General features: G+C 63.7%; 1 protein-coding gene across 8 annotated transcripts; it reads left to right on the top strand.

Annotated features, from left to right (window-relative positions):
- Positions 1-1,387: 1,387 nt before the first annotated feature.
- DDR1 (discoidin domain receptor tyrosine kinase 1) lies at positions 1,388-17,773 on the top strand. Of its 8 annotated transcripts, none has more exons than XM_036356432.1 (18): positions 1,388-1,476; positions 7,368-7,497; positions 7,585-7,687; positions 7,888-8,116; positions 9,758-9,905; positions 10,089-10,206; positions 10,614-10,800; positions 10,905-11,151; positions 11,663-11,758; positions 11,864-12,015; positions 12,808-12,973; positions 13,626-13,736; positions 14,739-14,983; positions 15,146-15,273; positions 15,484-15,702; positions 16,094-16,328; positions 16,672-16,821; positions 16,932-17,773. In XM_036356432.1, the coding sequence occupies exons 2-18, from the start codon at positions 7,410-7,412 to the stop codon at positions 17,070-17,072; spliced, it is 2,763 nt and encodes a 920-aa protein (XP_036212325.1). In that variant the 5' UTR covers positions 1,388-1,476; positions 7,368-7,409; the 3' UTR covers positions 17,073-17,773. The 8 variants fall into 8 exon arrangements, with proteins under 8 accessions (XP_036212325.1, XP_036212329.1, XP_036212324.1 ...); XM_036356436.1 differs by lacking the exon at positions 1,388-1,476 and adding an exon at positions 2,963-3,082; XM_036356431.1 differs by lacking the exon at positions 1,388-1,476 and adding an exon at positions 3,034-3,166.
- Positions 17,774-19,808: the final 2,035 nt, after the last annotated feature.

The raw sequence follows: 19,808 nt of genomic DNA, 5'->3' as shown, positions 1-19,808 counted from the left end.
CCCTAGCTCTTCCCAGAGGCCCTCCAGGCTGCTGAAAGTTCCAGTGAGTCTTTATCAACTCACACACACACACAACACACATACATATTAGTATATACATACAGATGTGCATGCACACATACACGTGTGCACACACACGTACATGCCTGGCTCCGCCTCTGACTGTAAGTGCTGGGAAGACGGGGAGTGCATGTTTCATAGCTCTTACTGTCAGACCCCTGTGCTGACAAACCCTCACTAACTGAGGAATGAATTGGGAGGTGGAACTCAGACCCAAGTGACACATGAGAAACCACAGAGGGAGGCACTCAGGTTGGTGGGGTTTGGGTTGTTGCTTCCATCAGAGGGCCGGCCCCTTGCAGCCGCATCGCATCGCACAAGACCATAGCAGCAGGCTCCTGGGGCAGGGCCCATTACCTCTCCGTCCTGAGGGCAGGGGTCTGGGATGCAGATGCGAGTGGCGAGCTCCCTGCTGGCCTCTCAGACAGGGCCATGCTCGCTCAGCCCCCCCTAACCCCCTCCTCCCGCCATGGTGTTGTGAGAGGCATCCGTGCTTCCTCCTCCCTCCCTGCCCCTCCAGTCCAACCAGCCACCTTTGGCTTTGGGGACCTAGTTTCTGAACCAAGAATTGGACAACATTGTCTGACAAGGACATTTGTACTTCAGAGGGACAGGCCAGACTATGTTTAAAATTGGGGTTATTCTTGGAAACTAAGGGTGACTTATGGACACTGGTACAACTGGGGGCAACCAACTAGGAAACTGGTACCCTTGCCCAGCAGTATGGCCCCGTGGTTGAGCGCCGACCTATGAACCAGGAGGTCACCGTGGGATTCCCAGTCAAGACACATGCCTGGGTTGCCCGCTCTGCATCCCCAGTGTGGGGCCTGCAGGAGGCAGCTGATCCATGATTCTCATCATTGATGTTTCTGTCTCTCTCCCCGTCTCCCTTCCTCTCTGAAATCAATACAAATATATTTAAAAAAGAAAAAAAGGAACTGGAACTTTGGTTCTCCCCAGGGTGCAAAACAGAGAAGAATGTGGACTGGAGGGGACTCAGGAGACCTCCAAAGGACCCGCCAGTCAATCCCACTCTCCCTTCTCCCACCTCCTGGCGGACAGTCCCCCGCCTGGACCCTCCCCCTCAGCAGGCCCCAGCGCCCCGCCGCGCCGCAGCTTTCTCCAACCTGCCTCCCCCCACCCCCCTTTGTTTGGGGGCTCTTTGTCTGTGGTCTCCCTTTGCTTCAGTTTCTCAGTTCTGGCCTCTCCCTCCCTTTCTCCCGGGCCAGGCTGTTCCCTCCCCCTCTGCGGGGGCCGCCGGCTGGGTTGCCATGGTCACGTTGAAGCCGAGGCAGCTGGCTGGGGCAGCTGCTCCCGCCCTGAAGGGCGGACAAAGCCCGGCAGCATTGGCAGCTTCAGACCTGGGACCCCAAAGGCCTGAGACTGGGGGGACTGGGACCCAGGACTGAACTGGAGGTGAGAGGAAGCCAGAGCTGGACTGGGAGGCCGGAGCGGGACTGAGCGGGCCTCCCCTGGAGGGAGGGACCAGCGGTCCAGGCTGGAGGCTGGAGGCGGGGGTGGAGGGAGCTCGCCTGCCTGGCGGGAGGAGGGGAAGGATGGAGACTGTGGGCTGAGGGCTGGGCTGCCCCAGGGGGAGGTCTGCGGCCTCTGTGGCCTGAGCCCAGAACCAGGTTTGATTCCGTCTTCGCCGTCTCCCCTGGCCTGTCCCCGGTTGCCCGCCCTTTGGAGCCTCTGACTCTCCTCGTCGCTCCACGCCCCAGTGTTTCAGCCCCGTGCCTCAGTCTCCCTTCTCCTCCCCCAGCGTTTGGAGCCCTCTCCTCTCTTTGTCTTTGTTCCCTGTCCCCTCCGTCTGCCGCCCGCTCGGGCCTGGCTTCCCTGCCCGCTCCGCCCCACACAGGGCACCCACTGCGTCCCTGCTTCCTCCCCAGACCTCAGGCTCCCCAGCTTCCCGGCGGTGCTGTGCCCTCTCCCCGCCCTGTCCTCTCGCGGCCCCAGCGCCCTCGCCCCTGGCTTCCGTGTGTCTTCTGCCTGTCGGTCTCCACCACCAGGACCGCCTCTCCTCGTGCTCCGGGCTATCCACGCGGAGCTGCCCGACCCCCTGCACCCCGCTCCTCCCACTCCGGAGCCTCGGTTTCCCACTTGTACCCAGTGGTGTCAGCGCCCGACTCGCGCCCAGGGCCTCGCCTGCCCTCACCCCGCCCCCACCAGCCACTCTCCCTCGCCCGGGGCTGAGCCAGCCTGCTGGTCCCGGGAAGAGGACTGCAGCTCCGGGGCCAGCTGGGCCTCCCGGCACCGGTCCTGCCGGCCTCCCCCCCCTCCTGCCCGGTGCCCGCGGCCCCGAAGCCCCTCTCCTGGGTGCTCCCCCGCACGTTCTCCCCGCTGTTTCCCTCCTCTCCTGGGCAGGGCAGCCGAGGCCGTGGGTTGGAAGGGAGGGAAGCGTGGACGGGAGGGCACGGTGGGGGAGGGGAGACCTGTGGGGGCCCCGGAGGACAAAGGGCGCCCGGAGTGGGGGTGCGGCAGGGGACGTGGGGTGGGCCCTGGCAGGTAGTGGACGCTCAGGCTTGGCCCCGCGCTGGGCCCGGGATGGCTGGGGTTTCCCTCGCGCCCTGGGAATCTGGGCTGCGAGCCCCGCATTCCAGCCGGCTCCAGCCGCTTCTGCTGTCACTCGACTCCGCGGGGCCCCAGCCCTGCGTCCTGCCGCTCCCCGGCCTGGGCCGGGCGAGGTGGGCATCACCAGTTAGGAATTTCCCGGGGGGGGGGGGGCAAGGGTCTCAGGACTTCATGGCCAGCCCTACCCTCCGCCGCGCACCCCCCGTCTGGCCCCGCCACGCCACCTGGCCGGGCCGGCGTGGGCCGGGCTGTGGAATGTCCCACCCGCGTGCGAGGCTGCTCCTCTCCGAGGCGGGGGCGCGGCTCGCCGGCCGGGCTGGTCTCCCGGCGCCGCCTGGAAGCGGAGGCTGAGCCGCCAGGTGAGGTGCGCGGGCACCCCGGCCCCGCCCGGCCTGGCTCCGCCCTCGGCCCGCCTCTCCCGCCCAGACTCCCCGAGACCGGCTCCCGAGGGGTAGGTGCGGGGCCCTCGGGTGGGCCGGAGCGGACGAGGGGAGGGCCGGCCTCGGCGCTGGCTGCGGCTGGCGAGCCCTAGCAGGTGGGCGCCGGCGTCGGTGCGGTGTGGGCCGGAGCGCCCTCGCCGGGCCCCAGGGCCAGCCCTCCCCGCAGCGCCGTGGGCACTTGTCGGCGGGATCTGTGTCCTCCGGGCGGGCGGCGGGCGGCCGGCGGCGGAGACCTCGCGGCGGCGACGGAGTGGGTGGGCGGGAGCGCGCGCTGCCACCTTGCCCGCCGCTCGCGGTCCCCGGGGGCGCGCCCGGCTCCGCGGGTCCGGCTCCTCTCGGCTCGGCCCCCTGGTCCAGGCCTGTCCTTGCCAGTGGCCGGCCCCTCCCGCCCGCCGCCCCGCTGGTGGCGAGGCCCCGGAGAACTCCGGCGCTGGAGGACGGACCCGGGTCAGGGAGGAGCGAGGGGCCGGAGAGGGGCCGGCGCCGGGGGGGAGGGGGCAGTGGGGGCCGGCGCGGCGGGGGGAGGCCGGCGGCGGCGCGAGGAGTGGGTCCGGGCGGGGTGTCAGGTGAGCTGCCTCCTGCCCCCGCGGACGCCGCTGCTCGGGCCGGGCCTGTGGGAACCTGCTCCCGCCTCGCCTGGGGCTGCCCCTCGCCACCTCCCTCTCCGGGAACCGAGCCCAGAAAGGGGGCGGGGAGGGGCCGGGCGCGGAGGCCCGGAGCCCGGCCTGGGCTCGGCGGCTCTCTCCGTGGGGACCCGGGGCGCGGGGGGTGAAGGGCGACGCGGACGCCGAGCGGAGGGGGCGGTGACGCTGGGGACCGCGGGGCTCGCGGGAGGCGGCGCCTGGCCGAGCGGAGGCCCTGGCTGCGGCCCCGCAGGCCCCCGACAGCTGCTCCGAGCCGCCGCCACCGAGCCCCGCCGGCGCCTCCGCTCGGCCAGGCGCCGCCCCGCCCCGCGCCGGCCGCCGCTCCCGAGGCCCCGCTCCCCGGCCGCCGGGCGGGCCGCGCGAGGAGAGGTAGGGGCGGCGGGGCCCGGCGGGGCGGGGCGGCGCCCGTGCGGAGCTGCACTTGCTGGCGCGGCCCGAGGTCTGCCTGCCGCCTCCGGGCTGGCGGTGGGCGCGGAGCCCGGCCTCGGGCAAGTGCCCGGCAGCGGTGGGCCCCTCGCCCGGCTGGACGCTCCTCCTCGGCCCCCGGGAGGTGGGCGCCCCCCTGCCCGCCGGTCCCCGGGCCTCCGCCCGGCCAGCTCCCAGTCGGGCGGCCTGGCCGCAGCCCTGCACAGGCACTGGCGCCCGGACCTGCCCGGGCCGCCGCCACCCGCGCTGGGCGGTGAGTTGGTTCTGCCCGGAGAGGAAGCCCCCGCCTCAGCGCCCGCCCCGCCCGCAGGTCCCCCGAAGCGGCCCGCGCCGCCCGCACCTCCGTCCCGCCGGTCCAGCCGGGGCGGCGCTCAGGCCCCGGGCGAGGGCCCCGCAGGGCAGAGCTGGGCGGAACCGCTAGCCGGTGCGCAGGGTGCGAGCTCTCCCTCCGCCGCCCGCCGCCCCGGTTCCGCGCCCCGGACTCCCCGCTCCCTGGCCCGGGGGGGTTAGGTGGTGGCCTGCGCCCCAGTTCGCTGGGGTCCTGCCCAGGGCCTGGGTGTGTGTCTGGCGCTGCCCCCTGAGGGCGGGCGCGCGTGTGGGCAGGGGCCTGGCCCATTTCGGGCCCACAGGTGCCTGAAGCTGGCTCTCCCCAGGGATGGGCTTGCTCGGCAAAGGCCGAGGTGTGGATGGGGTGTGTGAGCCGCTGTGTTTGCCCCGCTGGGAGTCTGTCAACCTGTGTACGAGTGTGTGGATGTCACGTGTCCGCCACTGAGTCTGACGGTTGCTGTGCGCACAGAGGTGTGCGCTGAGCTAATCCGGCCTTGCACACAGCGGGCTCCAGGTGTGGGTGTCTGAGTGTGTGTCTGTGTAGAGAGTGTCTGTGTGAGTGTCTATGTGTGTCTGTGAGTGTGTCTGTGTGTCAGTGGGTGTGTGTGAGAATGTCAGTGTCTGTGTGTCTGTGTGTCTGTGTGTGTCTGCGTGAGTGTGTCTGTGTGAGAGTGTGAGTGTGTGTCTGTGTGAGTGTCTGTGTGTCTGTGTGAGTGTCTGTGTGTCTGTGTGAGTGTCTATGTGTGTCTGTGAGTGTGTCTGTGTGTCAGTGGGTGTGTGTGAGAATGTCAGTGTCTGTGTGTCTGTGTGTGTCTGCGTTGAGTGTGTCTGTGTGAGAGTGTGTGTGAGTGTGTGTCTGTGTGAGTGTGTGTCTGTGTGAGTGTCTATGTGTGTCTGTGTGAGTGTCTGTGTGTGTCTGTGTGTGAGTGTGTGTCTGTGTGTGTGCGTGAGTGTGTGTGTGAGTGTCTGTGCGTGAGTGTGTGTCTGTGTGAGTGTCTGTGTGTCTGTGTGTCAGTGTGTCTGTGTGAGTGTCTGTGTGTGTGTCTGTGTGAGAGTGTCTGTGTCTGTGAGAGTGTATCTGTGTGTGAGAGTGTCTGTGTTGTGAGTGTGTGTGTGTATCTGAGTGTGTCTGTACACACACAGTGGTGTGGGTGTTGTCTGGCATGGGGGTGGGGGAGGGTGTCCAGCCCCCAGGTTGTCATTGGCTGTGATGGGCAGGGCGGGTGGTGTTGGCAGGATTGTGGGCCTGCCTCTCTGGGTCTGGCCTAGTGGAGAGAATGGGGGATGGGAGGCGGAGAAGGGTGGCCCCGGGCGGGCGCCTGCCCTATTTACCTCTTGCCCCCCGCCTCCCACCGCCCATCCTCTGCGGGTCTGTGTCTCTGCCAGGCTCCTCTGCCCGTCTGGCTCTGATGACTCATCTGGGATTGGCAGGAAGGTTACTCAGGGAACAAGGGCCTGCTGTTCTGACAGTGGGGGGCGGGGGGGGGGGGCGGGTTGGTGGTGGAGAGCGGCACCCAGGGTTCCAGGCCCCTATGGGTGGCTCCTGGGGACTAGGTATGATGCTCTGGTTCTAGCTCTGACTAGATGCAGGGTGCCCTCCGTAACTCAGCCCTCAGCTGCTGCTTCAGAACTGCGGGGTCTCAGCTGCCTCTTACATTCCTGCCTAGATCATTGTGGGAGCAGCTGGAGGAGGACAAAAGGATGGGGGAGTGTGCCCCACTCCTCCTACACCCTGGGGTGACCTCAGCCCTGGGCCCTTCCCCCTTCAGAAAGCGGGGGCTGGGGGCACAGGTGGTCTGGGCTCAGGAGGGAAGGCACAGCAGGAAGAGCTGCAGCGTGAAGGGTGGTCCTGGGGTCCCTCAGGGTTCCAGGGCTGGGGGCTCAGAGTGGCCCGGGGAAGAGGACAGGCCAGGCTGCTTTTCTTGCACAGGCTGGAGGGGTAGTCCCACGTGCAGGGCTGGGGAGATAGTCCCACCTGCAGGGCTGGGGAAGTAGTCCCACCTGCAGGGCTGGGGAAGTAGTCCCACCTGCAGGGCTGGGGAAGTAGTCCCACCTGCAGGGCTGGGGAAGTAGTCCCACCTACAGGGCTGGAGGGGTAGTCCCACCTGCAGGGCTGGAGGGGTAGTCCCACCTGCAGGGCTGGAGGGGTAGTCCCACCTGCAGGGCTGGAGGGGTAGTCCCACCTGCAGGGCTGGAGGGGTAGTCCCACCTGCAGGGCTGGGGAGGTAGTCCCACCTGCAGGGCTGGAGGGGTAGTCCCACCTACAGGGCTGGGGAGGTAGTCCCACCTGCAGGGCTGGGGAGGTAAGTCCCACTGGCAGGGCTGGAGGGGTAGTCCCACCTGCAGGGCTGGGGAGATAGTCCCACCTGCAGGGCTGGGGAGGTAGTCCCACCTGCAGGGCTGGAGGGGTAGTCCCACCTGCAGGGCTGGAGGGGTAGTCCCAGGGTTCATTAGGAGGCGCCGTTGGAATGGGTTCCGTTGGGACGAGCTGCCTGGACCCGGGGTGAAGAGCGGGGTTCTCAGGCGTTCCTGGCACAGATCCCGGGAGGGCCAGGGTGAGGCCTGAGGCCTGCGCTTCTCCCACGTTTCCCGGTGTTGCCGAGGCCTGGCCCCAGGACCACACTGGGCCAGTAGGCTACCGGGAGCTGTGAGATTGGAAGCTGCTGGGGTCCCCCACTTGTCTTAAAAATCTGGGCTCCTAGATGGGGAGGGGACCAGAGATCAGCCCAGCGTCTGGTTCCCGGGAAGCATTCTAGAAACAGCAGATGCTGTCCAACAACGCGGGTGTCCCTTCCTGCCATTTTCCCCAAAGCAGCCTGTTCTGCCTGTCTGTTGCTGGCTGCGGCCCTTCTCCTTGGTTGCCCTTTAACTTACCCTCCCCCCATTGTGTCCCTTGCAGAGATGCTGCCCCCACCCCCTTAGGCCCAAGGGATCAGGAGCTATGGGGCCGGGGGCCCTCTCATCTCTACTGCTGCTGCTGTTCTCGGTGGCAACTGGAGGTGCTGACATGACAGGACATTTCAACCCTGGTGAGGAGGCTGGCTCTTGGGTCCCTGAGGGAGGGACTTGGGAGACAGAGAATCAGAGGCAGGCCCTCACTGCCTGTCCTCACCCAGCCAAGTGCCGCTATGCCCTGGGCATGCAGGACCGGACCATCCCAGACGGGGACATCTCTGCCTCTAGCTCCTGGTCAGACTCCACGGCTGCTCGCCACAGCAGGTACCTGGCACACCGGGCAGGGCGGCCCTGGAGCTTAGCTCCTGGGGTCTCTACTTGCCCCTCCAACCCCTCTGCGCAAGCCAAGAGGCTTCTGAGAGGGCCAATGCCAATGCAACCCCACAGTCCTGGGGGCTTTAAATACTAGAGCCAGAGGCAGACCCAGGGCCAGACGTTCCCTGTGACCTCCTGCCCCCTCCCAGGCTGGAGAGCAGCGATGGGGACGGGGCCTGGTGCCCAGCAGGGCCGGTCTTTCCCAAGGAGGAGGAGTACCTGCAGGTGGATCTTCGGCGGCTGCACCTGGTGGCTCTGGTGGGCACCCAGGGGCGGCACGCTGGAGGCCTGGGCAAAGAGTTCTCACCCAGCTACCGGCTGCGCTACTCCCGGGACGGCCACCGCTGGATGGACTGGAGGGACCGCTGGGGTCAGGAGGTGAGGCTGGCAGGGCGACAGCCAGGAGGGGTGGCTCTCTTCTCTCCTCCACTGACCATCCTCCTGTCCACTGACCATCCTCAGTCCACACCCTCTCCAGCCCAAACCTCTCACCTGAGCTCCATCAAGCGGTGCTCAACTGGGCGTCCAAGGGGGCCTCGAACTTACCATCAGCTTCCCAAGCTGAGCTTGAGTCCCACGCCCGCCCCAGCCCGTCGGGGGGCCCTCCCCCTCCCCAGCCTGCCCCATGTCTCCAGCTCAGGAAGTGGCACCACCATGTGCCCAGGGCTCAGGTCAGGAGCTAAGATGATATCCCCAACTCTGTTCTCTCACCTCCTGCTTCCGACGCATCAGCAAGACCAGTCTGTGCTACCTCCTGCTGTTTCCTGCCTCCACCACTCCCCACCGCCCTCTTCCACCTGCCCTGGGCGAGCCCCACCATCCCCACCCCATCCCACTCAGGTGCGGGCCTGAGGGATCTCTTAGCTGTTCTTCCTGCTCCCGCCCATCCTGCCTGAGTCAGATCTTGCCTTTGAGGCGACATTAGTGTTTTTCAGACGAGGCCGTCAGGCCCGCACAGGCATGTCTCTCTTGGACCCGAAGGGACCCGCACAATTGGCGACCAGGGCACCACCGGGCAGTGGTAGCTCATCCTGGGCAACCCTGACCCTGTCCCCAAGGCCTCCTTTTCTCTGACTTATTTCATCCATTCATTCATTCATCCATTCATTCATTTAATCAATCCTTGCCCAGGGAATGAGGATATTTTTTCCTTTGATTTTTAATGAGAGTGGAAGGGGAGAGAGAGAGTGAGATATGCTGTGAGAGACACATCCACTGGTTGCCTCCCACACGGAGTCCACCTGGCCCTGGGGTGGGGATCAAACCCGCAACCAAGGCACGCACCCTCGACCAGGAATCGAACCTGTGGCTCTCTGCTGCACAGGCAGAATCTCTAACCACTGAGCACCGGCCAGGGCTTCTCTGACTTCTTAGTGAGCCAGCAGCCCAGCCCTGGCGCCCTTCCCTGCCTAGTCCCTCCCTGTTGTGTCTTCTACCCTAGGCTCTCCTGTGTTTCACTGTTTCCAACTTTAATAAACTCAAAATTAAAAAAAAATTAAAAAGGAGACGCACGTCCGATGGGGCACAGTGGCTGCAGGCCGCGGTCGGCTCCCGCTCGCCAGAAACAACACTTGGCCTGCCTGGCCCTGGCCGCGCCCGTTACCCTGTCCTTGCCCGCTGGCCACCCTGGTTTTCTGGCTGTTTGTGAACCAGCTAGGGCTCATCCCACACCTTCAGCATTTTCACTGGCTATTCTCTGCCTGGGAAGCTCCTCCCGCCCCATGTCCACCCCCTTGCCCAAGGCTCGCCCTCCCCCCCTCTCCCCCCAGATGTCGCCTCAGCCAGCCTTTTCTGGCCACCTCCCTCCCACTGCTCCAGCCCCACTGCTGCCTCATTCTTCACAGCTGTCTCCCTGTGGGCTCCGTCCGCAGGGGAGGGACTGGCGCTAACCAGCGAGGGTTTGCCTGCCCATGGTGGGCGCTGGGCACCTGCAGAGGGGCTGGGGGGCTAGGGTGGGAGCAGGTGATGGGATGGCAGACCTGCCTTTCCCACCCATCCACCCTGTTCCCTGGCCTGCAGGTGATCTTGGGAAATGAGGACCCGGGGGGAGTGGTGCTGAAGGACCTGGGGCCCCCCATGGTGGCCCGACTGGTTCGCTTCTACCCCCGGGCTGACCGGGTCATGAGCGTCTGTCTGCGGGTGGAGCTCTACGGCTGCGTCTGGAAAGGTGAGTTGTTCAGAGGCTCTTCCTCCCCCCTCCCAACTGTTTCCCTATCCTGGGGGGGGGGGGTGTGCAGGGGGAGGGGCATCCAGGGCCTCTCCCTTGGGGAGCCTCATTCTGAGTGAGGAGAGGACTGGCCAGCATGGCCTTCTCCAAGCCTGCCCTCATGCCCCCTCCCGCTCTGCCCAGATGGACTGCTATCGTACACGGCCCCTGTGGGGCAGACAATGAACTTGATGAACTTGGCTGAGGCCGTGCACCTCAACGATTCCACCTATGATGGACACACCACGCACACCGTTGGCGGGTGAAGAAGCAAGCCCTGCTGGACGGGCCTGGGGGGGGGAGGGGCGGAGGGAGGAAAATGGGTGGGGGTGGGGGTGGTAAGTAGTCGCAGTGAGATAGAAGAATGGGGATGGGGATGGGTTAGGTGGGCAAAAGGGACAGGACCAGGATTGAAGGGCAGCAAGGCGACTGGTAGCTCATGTGCCACTTTGTGTGAATTAGAAAAAGGCACCCCTTTGCTAACACATCTTCCGGGAATTGTCACAATAAACACATACGTCGTAGGGTGCTTTGTGCAGCACGTGACTCAGAGTATCTGTCCTAGTCCTGGTGGCGGGAGAGCCGGGGAGGCTGGGATAAGGGGCTGGGGTTGCCACGCACCTGGATAGGACACTTTCTTCCAACCGGGTCCCCGGCCCTCTTCCCCAGGCTGCAGTATGGAGGGCTGGGCCAGCTGGCGGACGGTGTGCTGGGGCTGGACGACTTTCGGAAGAGCCAGGAGCTGCGGGTCTGGCCGGGCTATGACTACGTGGGATGGAGCAACCATAGCTTCCCCAGCGGCTACGTGGAGATGGAGTTTGAGTTTGACCAGCTCAGGGCCTTCCAGGCCATGCAAGTGAGTGTGTCCGGCTCCCAGGGAGGGCGCTGAGGCCAGGCGGTGCCCCTGGGAGCTCGCCTGCTCCCCTGGCCTTGGCCCTACATCTCTTTCCCTTCCCCCAGGTTCACTGCAACAACATGCACACCCTGGGAGCCCGCCTGCCTGGCGGGGTGGAGTGTCGCTTCAAGCGAGGCCCAGCCATGGCCTGGGAGGGGGAGCCTGTGCGTCACGTCCTGGGGGGCAGCCTGGGGGACCCCAGAGCCCGGACTGTGTCGGTGCCCCTGGGCGGCCGCGTAGCCCGCTTCTTGCAGTGCCGCTTCCTCTTTGCTGGGCCGTGGCTGCTCTTCAGTGAGGTCTCCTTCATCTCTGGTAAGCCCTGCTGTCGGCCTCATCCCCAGCTCCGGCTGCCAAGCCGCAGGCCCCAAGATGCCCACCCCTGGCACCCGCCACCCAGGAGACTTCCCAAGCAGGGGGTCTCCCAAGTGATTGCAACCCTCCCCCTCCCACCTGTCTGCCTGTCTTTGGTGAGACCCCCAGGACTGATGTTGAGCCAGTATGATGCTGGCTGCTAAACACGGAAACACTGCTGGTTGGGAACTAGCCTCTTCTCCGAGCCCCTGGTGCTCCCCTGGAGCCCTGCATCTTCCCACAACCCAGCACCTAAAAGGTTAACGTCCACCACAGCCAGGCCTCCAGACCCCGGCCCCATCCCACCTCTGGCCCCATCCCACCTCTGGCCCCATCCCACCTCCGGTTCTGGTTGGTTGGGACATGTGTTGGGTGTCAGCCTGTTCCCACTGGCCTCCTCCCTGGTTCTGCAGTCCCGGCCCTGCCCTGGGCTGCCCCGTCTGCCTCCCTTTCTTGTCTTCCTTCTCCCCAGATGTTGTGAATGAGTCCTCCCTGGCTCTGGGGGGCACCTTCCCACCAGCCCCCTGGTGGCCACCTGGCCCACCTCCCACCAACTTCAGCGGCTTGGGTGAGCAGCCTCGGCCTCCTCGGGGTGGGTCCTGTGCTCCGCTCCCCCGGGCACCCCAGCGTGGGTGGGGAGCCTCCTGCCGCTCTGACCCTCATGCCCCCCCAGAGCTGGAGCCCCGGGGCCAGCAGCCCGTGGCCAAGGCAGAGGGCAGCCCGACGGCCATCCTCATCGGCTGCCTGGTGGCCATCATCCTGCTACTGCTGCTCATCATCGCCCTCATGCTCTGGCGGCTGCACTGGCGTCGGCTCCTCAGCAAGGTGGGCGGGGCTCCGGCTCCTCAGCGAGGTGGGCGGGGCTCCGGCTCTTCAGTAAGGTGGGCGGGGCTCCGGCTCCTCAGCGAGGTGGGCGGGGCTCCGGCTCTTCAGTAAGGTGGGCGGGGCTCCGGCTCCTCAGCGAGGTGGGCGGAGCTCCGGCTCTTCAGTAAGGTGGGCGGGGCTCCGGCTCTTCAGTAAGGTGGGCGGGGCTCCGGCTCCTCAGCGAGGTGGGCGGGGCTCCGGGCCTGGGCCCCGCGTCTGCCAGTCAGGGCCCCTCAGGGCCTCGGCGCAGGCTGGCTAAGGGGATAATTAGAGAGGGGCCAGGGGCCGGTAAAGCGACACTTAGAGAAGTGTGGGTGGGGTGCATGGAAATCAAGGGGTGGTGGGGCCTGCGGGGCCGTCGCCACAGCCTCCTGGCTGCTTGCTGAGAGGAGGGCAGGCCTGGAGGGCAGGCTGTGAGGAAAAGCGCTGACCGCACTGTCCAGGGCCTCCGGACTCCTGGGCACGGGTGGTGGGAAAAGATGGAGCTGGAGGGGCCCCGGGAAAGTGTGGAAACCCCACACCCATGTCTTCCGGAGCGAGTCGGTGGCGGCTCCGGTAAAGTTGATAATAGTGGGCTGGTCAGACTTGGGGGTCCCATCTGTGGGCTCAGAGGCTCTCCAGCTGGGTTTCGCCACCTGTGGATGGGGTTCATTGTCGCCACTGGGGGGCCGTGTGAGGACGGGGAGGGAGCGTGGGTGCAGCATATCAGAGCCGAGCAGCAGCGCAGCTCACATCTCGCCTTCTCCGGACAAGGCCGAGCGGCGGGTCTTAGAAGAGGAGCTGACAGTTCATCTCTCAGTCCCTGGGGACACCATCCTCATCAACAACCGCCCGGGCCCTCGAGAGCCGCCCCCCTACCAGGAGCCCCGGCCTCGTGGGAACCCAGCCCACCCTGCCCCCAGTGTCCCCAACGGCTCTGGTAAGACCTGCCTCGCTCTGGGTCTGCCTCCGTCCTCCGCCTGTTTTCTGATTGTGTTCCTTTCCCGTCCCCTTGCTTTTATGTCGCCCCCAGTTTCAACTCATTTTCTTATTCTGTGTCTCTGGTCGCTGCCCACTCTAGCAGTCCATGTCCCGACCTTATAATCTCAGGAGCTTGCTGCGTGCCTGCCACCCATGGTCCCAGCGGTCTCCTCCTGGCCCTATGTCCATACACGCCTCCCTCTCTTCTCAGTTGGGCTCTCTCATTGTGTCTTCCTGGCCCTCTCCTTTCTCCTAGACTCACCCGTCCATTATTCATCATCTACCCACCTATCTATATGCATACATCATTCATCATGTATCTATCATTCATTCCATCCATCCAACCATTTATCCATCACCCATCCACCCATCCAGTCATCCATCCATCCTCCATCCATGCATTCATCCAACCATCCATCTATTCGTCCATCCATGCAGCCAGCCATCTGTTCATCCATTCATTATCCTTCCAGCTAACCAGCACTCTCCACATCTTGGTTTTATCCTGTTTCTCTTAGTACATTGGCCTTGCCCTATTCCGGGTCGCCTTGTCTGTCCAGCCTTGAGTCTCACCCCTTCCCCGTGTCCCCCACCCCTCCTTCTCCCGACAGCGTTGCTGCTCTCCAATCCGGCCTACCGCCTCCTTCTGGCCACTTACGCCCGTCCCCCTCGAGGCCCGGGCCCCCCCACACCCGCCTGGGCCAAACCCACCAACACCCAGGGTAAGCCCCTCTGCCCTGGACTCCGCCAGGCTCCCCACGCCTCTACGGGGACAGGGAAGGTCCTCACACCTCGCACTGCCTCCTCGCCCCACTGCGGCCTCTGCTCCGAGTTCCCACGGAGGCCTCTCTTGTGCCCTTAGCTCTCCGCTGCTGCTCGCTCCTTTCGCGGCCTGCCCTTGAGCCGAGGAGCGGGAAGCCCACTGGCCCCAGCTCTGCCCTCCTCCTCCCCACCTCATCTCTCCAGCTCTCCAGAGCGAGAGGAGGCTGCGGTGCTGCCCGGCTCTCCTGTGACTCCTTTGTTCTCCCCTCTCCAGAGCTTCGAGGAGGAGGGCCTCTCACCCTGGGTGCTGGCCCTGTCCCCCCATGTGTCCTCTCTCCGCGGTCCCCGAGGTGAAGGCCCGCCCCTCCTTCTGTCTGCCCTCCTCTCCTGGTGTTGCCTTCTCACTGTTGCCCTCCTCCAGGCTGAGGGGCGGCTCTGCCTCCCTCCTGTCTGTAGACCCTGTTGTGCGGGCCCGAGGGACGTCCCTCCCCTCTGTGTGCCCCTGTCTCTGCTTGTCTTTGAGCTCGGTGTGTGGGTCAGGGGGTGGGGTGAGGAGGGCAGGGAGAAACCGAGGCTGAAGGTGGTGGGGGGTGGGGGGGAAGGGAACAGTTAAGTGAGAGCGAGGAGCTGGCAGTGGCGGAAAGGTGGGAAAGCGGAGGGCGACCGGATGGCTGGCACCGCCCTCCTTGTGAGGGTGCGGAGAGGAGTCCCTCTTCCAGAGAGACTCACCGGGCTCCGGGCTGCGCTGAGATGCCCAGAGGGTACGCCGTACGCCATCGCCGGTGCCTTGAAAGCTCTGGCCAACTAGCCTCATCCACGCCAGCAGCTTCTCTGTTTGAGGACATGGAGGGAGGGCAGACCCAGTCTCTAATCCAACAGGAGCCGGGGAGGCTGAGGTGCGGGGGGTGTGGCTCCCGGGCGGCTCCTGATGCCTCCCCGGTCTTCTCTCCTTTACCCTCCAGCCTGCAGTGGGGACTACATGGAGCCTGAGAAGCCAGGTGCCCCGCTTTTGCCCCCACCTCCTCAGAACAGCGTCCCCCACTATGCGGAGGCTGACATTGTCACCCTGCAGGGCGTCACGGGGGGCAACACCTACGCCGTGCCCGCGCTGCCCCCCGGGGGAGCTGGGGACGGGCCCCCCAGAGTGGATTTTCCTCGGTCACGGCTCTGCTTCAAAGAGAAGCTTGGCGAGGGCCAGTTTGGGGAGGTAAGGAGGACCCTGCCAGCCATCAGGGTGCCTGACTGTCGGGGGCTGGCACGTGCCCACAGAACACCCTGGAGCAGGAACCTGTCATCTGACTGTTACCCCAGTGGACCCTGTGACCTTGGTGACCCTTTGACCCTCTGACACGTGATCCTGTTTCTGCAGGTGCACCTGTGTGAGGTGGAGCGCCCTCAGGAGCTGGTCAGTCTCGATTTCCCCCTTAGTGTGCGCAAGGGGCACCCCCTGCTGGTAGCTGTCAAGATCCTGCGGCCGGATGCCACCAAGAATGCCAGGTGAGCACCAGGATGGCATCTGGGAGTGGAGGTGAGACCACAGAGAGTGATCTAGAGAGAAATGTGGTAGAGACAGCTGAGGGGTGTCTGGGGAAGGTGCCCACGGCCCCCGTGAGCCAGCGTGTGTCGCGGGGCGGCTGGCCCGTGGAGCAGGGGCTATGCATGTGCAGGTCAGCCCACATGCCCTCGCCGCCACCCTTGCCGCCCCAGGAACGACTTCCTGAAGGAGGTGAAGATCATGGCGAGGCTGAAGGACCCAAACATCATCCGGCTGCTGGGCGTGTGTGTGCAGGACGACCCTCTCTGCATGATCACAGACTACATGGAGAACGGCGACCTGAACCAGTTCCTTAGTGCGCACCAGCTGGAGGACAAGGCGGCCGCAGGGGCCCCTGAGGGTGGGGAACCCGCCCAGGGGCCCACTATCAGGTCAGCAGCTGCCCAGGCAGGCCCCGCCCTGAGAGCACCAGCCTGCGGGCAGAGAGCACTGGGTGGGGCGCACAGGTTGCAGGAGGGCCTGGGACGAGGACCAAGAGGGGCAGGAAGGCTGGGCCTACCTGCCGCAAGGGCGGAAGGGACTTGGACCTGGCGGAGTTTCCCTGTGCCCTCTTCACCTTCACTGCCGGAGGCTAGGTCCTGGAGCATAATAAAAGCAGCGGCTCCCTGGGGTCGCACGACCAAAGAAGGGTTGGGCGGGCACTTACCACAGCCTCCCCCTGGTACTTCCATCTTGGCATTGTGGCTGCCCTTCCTCCTGGGGATCTGTGAGGGGGGAGCGCTGGGGCCACCCAGTGACCCTCTGTCCGTGCCCCCCACCCAGCTACCCGATGCTGTTGCATGTGGCAACCCAGATCGCCTCGGGCATGCGCTACCTGGCCACACTCAACTTCGTGCACCGCGACCTGGCCACCAGGAACTGCCTGGTCGGGGAAAATTTCACCATCAAAATCGCCGACTTCGGCATGAGCAGGAACCTCTACGCCGGGGACTACTACCGGGTGCAGGGCCGGGCAGTGCTGCCCATCCGCTGGATGGCCTGGGAGTGCATCCTCATGGTGAGATGCCTGCAGGGCGGCCACCCAGTCTCATTTATAAAGTGAGGTGTGGCGCAGGGGCTGGAGCAAGCACGGGGAGGGAGGGAGGGCGTGATGGGGGCGCCCAGGAGACAAGAGTGGGCAGAGAGCGAGAGAGACCAAGTGGTAGGAGCGGGGGCTAGAGCCAGAGGAGGATGAGTTGGGAGTTAGTAGAGACCAGAAAATGCGAGTGGAGGGAGAGGATGAGCAGGAGAAGCAAGGCCGAGGGGGGCAGCTCCTGGGGAGAGCCCCGGGGGAGTGGCCCCAGGCCTGGGAAGTGCTGGGGGAAGGGAGGTCTGCTGCCTGAGGCCTCATCTGTGCACAGGGGAAGTTCACCACGGCCAGCGACGTGTGGGCCTTCGGCGTGACCCTGTGGGAGGTGCTGATGCTCTGCCGGGCCCAGCCCTTCGGGCAGCTGACAGACGAGCAGGTCATCGAGAACGCAGGGGAGTTCTTCCGGGACCAAGGCCGCCAGGTGAGAGCAGGCCCCAGACGGACGGGCGGGGCGGGGCGGGCGGGGCCTGCCGTCAGGGAAACTAAGGCACTTCTGTCCCTTGCCTTCCTCCACCTGCTCCCGAAATGTAGGTGTACCTGTCCCGGCCACCTGCCTGCCCCCTGGGCCTATATGAGCTGATGCTTCGGTGCTGGAGCCGGGAGCCAGAGCAGCGGCCGCCCTTTTCCCAGCTGCACCGGTTCCTGGCAGAAGATGCACTCAACACAGTGTGAATCCTGACGCCCAGCCGCCTCCCTCGGGCTCAGAGGAGCCAGGCGCCATCCAGAGGAGCCCATGGCCCCGCCCCTGCCCGTTACCTCTGAGGGGCAGTGTGACCCCTCGCTGCTCCCCTCCTAGCAGCGCCCCCGCCCACCCAGCGGGCCTGTGGCCAGACCCTCTCAGGCCTCTTCTGGCCGTCCCTTGGGGAGCCTGGGGCAGACACAGGGCAGACACTGGACTTGGCCTCTGGAGCCCCTGGGCCCCTGGACAACACTGGTTCTTGGAGGGAAGGTGTGGCCCACAGCCTCTCTCTCCGTCACACACTGGACCCCACTGGCTGAGGGCCTGGGAGGCGAGGAGGGCGCAGAAGGACTTGTCCTCCACTTGGCTCCCTCCCGCCATCCGCAGAAACACTGGACCTGCGTGGCCCTGCCCGGCCCATCACGCCCACTCTCCTGCCCGTTAGAGCTAGAACTCCTCTAAACCGACGTTTCTGTGGAATAAATATTGGAATTAGGGGACAGAGGGGAACACGCCCATGGCCCTGGGGCCAGGCATCTCTGTCGTAGCTGCCACATTGGTTTTTCTATGATCACTTGGGGTTTGTACATTTTTGGCGGAAGAGACACAGATTTTTACACTAATATATGGATCAAGCTCCGTGTAATTTTAATTCCCTGCACTAGGCAGGTACAATAAAGGTGAGTTTTCCACAGCTATGGGTAGGTTTCTTGGGTTTTGGTAAAATCTACTGCCGCTCCGTTTTCTTTCTTTCTCCTTTTCCCTCCTCCCTGTTCCCTTCCCTGCTGTGCTCCCGGCCCAGCACAGTGCTTTGTGTCCATAAGCCAGGCCCTGCTGCTGGGACCCAGGATGTCTGAGCCTCAGCAGCTTCAGCAAGAGCTCTGCGGGCCGGGGGGGGGGGGGGGGGGGGGTGCAGGGAGGGGGGGGCTGCGTCTGGACCTCGTTTGACTGGTGGCTCTGGCAGCAGGGAGGGGCCTCTGGTTCCTCCTCAGAACTATGCTGTGAAACCGGTTTACAGTGGGGTGTGAATATATAGGATGATACAGTGTTTGTAAAAATGTTAAAAATTATGCTATGCCCATGTCCTTTTAAATATATTTAATAACATCTAGCAGCAGTTGTAATAAGTACTGACATGTTCAAACAGAAATTGGTACCTGACATTTCTGTGGCGGGATATGAAAATGGCTGTGGTCTGTTAGTGACAGGCACATGCGGGGGTTTTGCTCATACTCACACTTGGAGGAGATGCTGAATTTCAGCTAGAGGTTAATAAAAATAGACCTGTCCTTCTTTTCTAGCCCATATTCCAGCCCCCCCCCCCCCCCCCCAAGGTTCTGGAAGTCCCAGCTGGAGAATACTTACTTGGATTATGCTGGTCAAGTGTGCAGGTCACCCAGTGGGAGTCTTGCTGGAGCCAAAAACAAGAGCCTAAATTGTTTCAGGCTTGGAAGGATGATCTATAACCACCAAGAGAACATAGAAAGTTCAAAATTGGTTGGAAAGGGAAAAAAATCAGTTGCAAGTACTAGCAAAGGCAGACCCACCTTGGTGGTAGTTCTTGTGAAATAAAGACAAGGGGACATGGTCGATGTTCACACAATGAGCCAGCGGCAGGGCAGGGGCGGGGGGGTGGGGGGGTGGGGGGTGGTGAGGATAGCAGTAGAGACCACTTTCAGCTTCCGTTGAATTCATGGGCCCTCGGGGCCCAGGACGGTGGAGGAGCCCGCTGAGCCGCAGGTCTGAGTGCAAACCGCACTGTAAGGGGAGACGGTGATAGCAGGGCCAGGGCTCAGGAGCCAGAGCCCCGGTGGTGAGGGCTGGAGGCCCTGCAGCAAGCGGGGACCCAAGCCTCTGCGCTCAGATTTCCTACCCTTTTCATCTCGTGGCACACAAACTAATTGCTAAAATTCTGTGGCACACTAAAAAAATATGTATTTTTTGCTAATCTGACCAAAATAGGTATAATTTTGATTCATTCACACTGGACGGCTATTGTGTTGGATGTCATGTTATTTATTTTTTTGAGAGTGAGAGAAAGAGAGACTGATTTGTGGTTCCACTTATTTGCGCATTCACTGGTTGGTTCTTGTATGTGCCCTGACCCGGGACTGAATCTGCAACCTTAACATAACGGACGATGCTCTAACCAGCTGAGCTACCAGGCCAGGGCCAGGACGTTGCCATTTTTTAATCTAAGGAAAAAGAGGCCAGTGCCCTGACTAAATAGTCAGGTATCTCATGTTTTAACAATTCTTGCGGCACACAGTTGATAATCGCTACCCTAGACACAACCACCAGAAGTTCAGGTGCATGTCAGTCTCGGTGTGTCCTCGCCCCTTGTTCCCTGACTGAATGGCAGTGGAATCCACCCAGCGCACAAGCCACAAACCTGGGCTCCCCTGCTCTCCCTCACAAATCCAGCCTATCACGAAGCTCTGTTGACATTGCTTCCCAAACTTCCCTTAAGCCCGTCCTTCCTCTCCGGCACCAGCACGCCTCAGTCCTCTTGCCTGGACTCAGACAGTGTCCCGCAGGGCCCGTGCCTGCTCCTCTCAGGGTTGTTTTCAGCCCTGCAGCCAGACTGAACTTGAAAACACATAAATCTGCTCCATGGTTTCAAACCCTTTAATGGCTTCCCATGGACTTTGGAATAAGAACAACACCTTCCCGGGAGAGCCAAGATGGCGGCGTAAGGTACAGACCTGTGCGTGCTGCCTCCCACAACA

This window comes from Myotis myotis, unplaced genomic scaffold, assembly GCF_014108235.1.
Source record: "Myotis myotis isolate mMyoMyo1 unplaced genomic scaffold, mMyoMyo1.p scaffold_m19_p_26, whole genome shotgun sequence".
In the NCBI taxonomy this organism is placed as follows: Eukaryota; Metazoa; Chordata; class Mammalia; order Chiroptera; family Vespertilionidae; genus Myotis; species Myotis myotis.
This window is presented reverse-complemented; position numbering and strand designations above follow the sequence as displayed.

Excerpts from the sequence above, each read along its gene's own strand:
- DDR1 (XM_036356432.1), top strand. The coding sequence starts at position 7,410 with ATGGGGCCGGGGGCCCTCTCATCTCTACTGCTGCTGCTGTTCTCGGTG. Across the intron at positions 11,152-11,662 it reads TGAGGTCTCCTTCATCTCTG|ATGTTGTGAATGAGTCCTCC; the intron begins GTAAGCCCTGCT and ends CCTTCTCCCCAG. Across the intron at positions 15,274-15,483 it reads GATGCCACCAAGAATGCCAG|GAACGACTTCCTGAAGGAGG; the intron begins GTGAGCACCAGG and ends TTGCCGCCCCAG.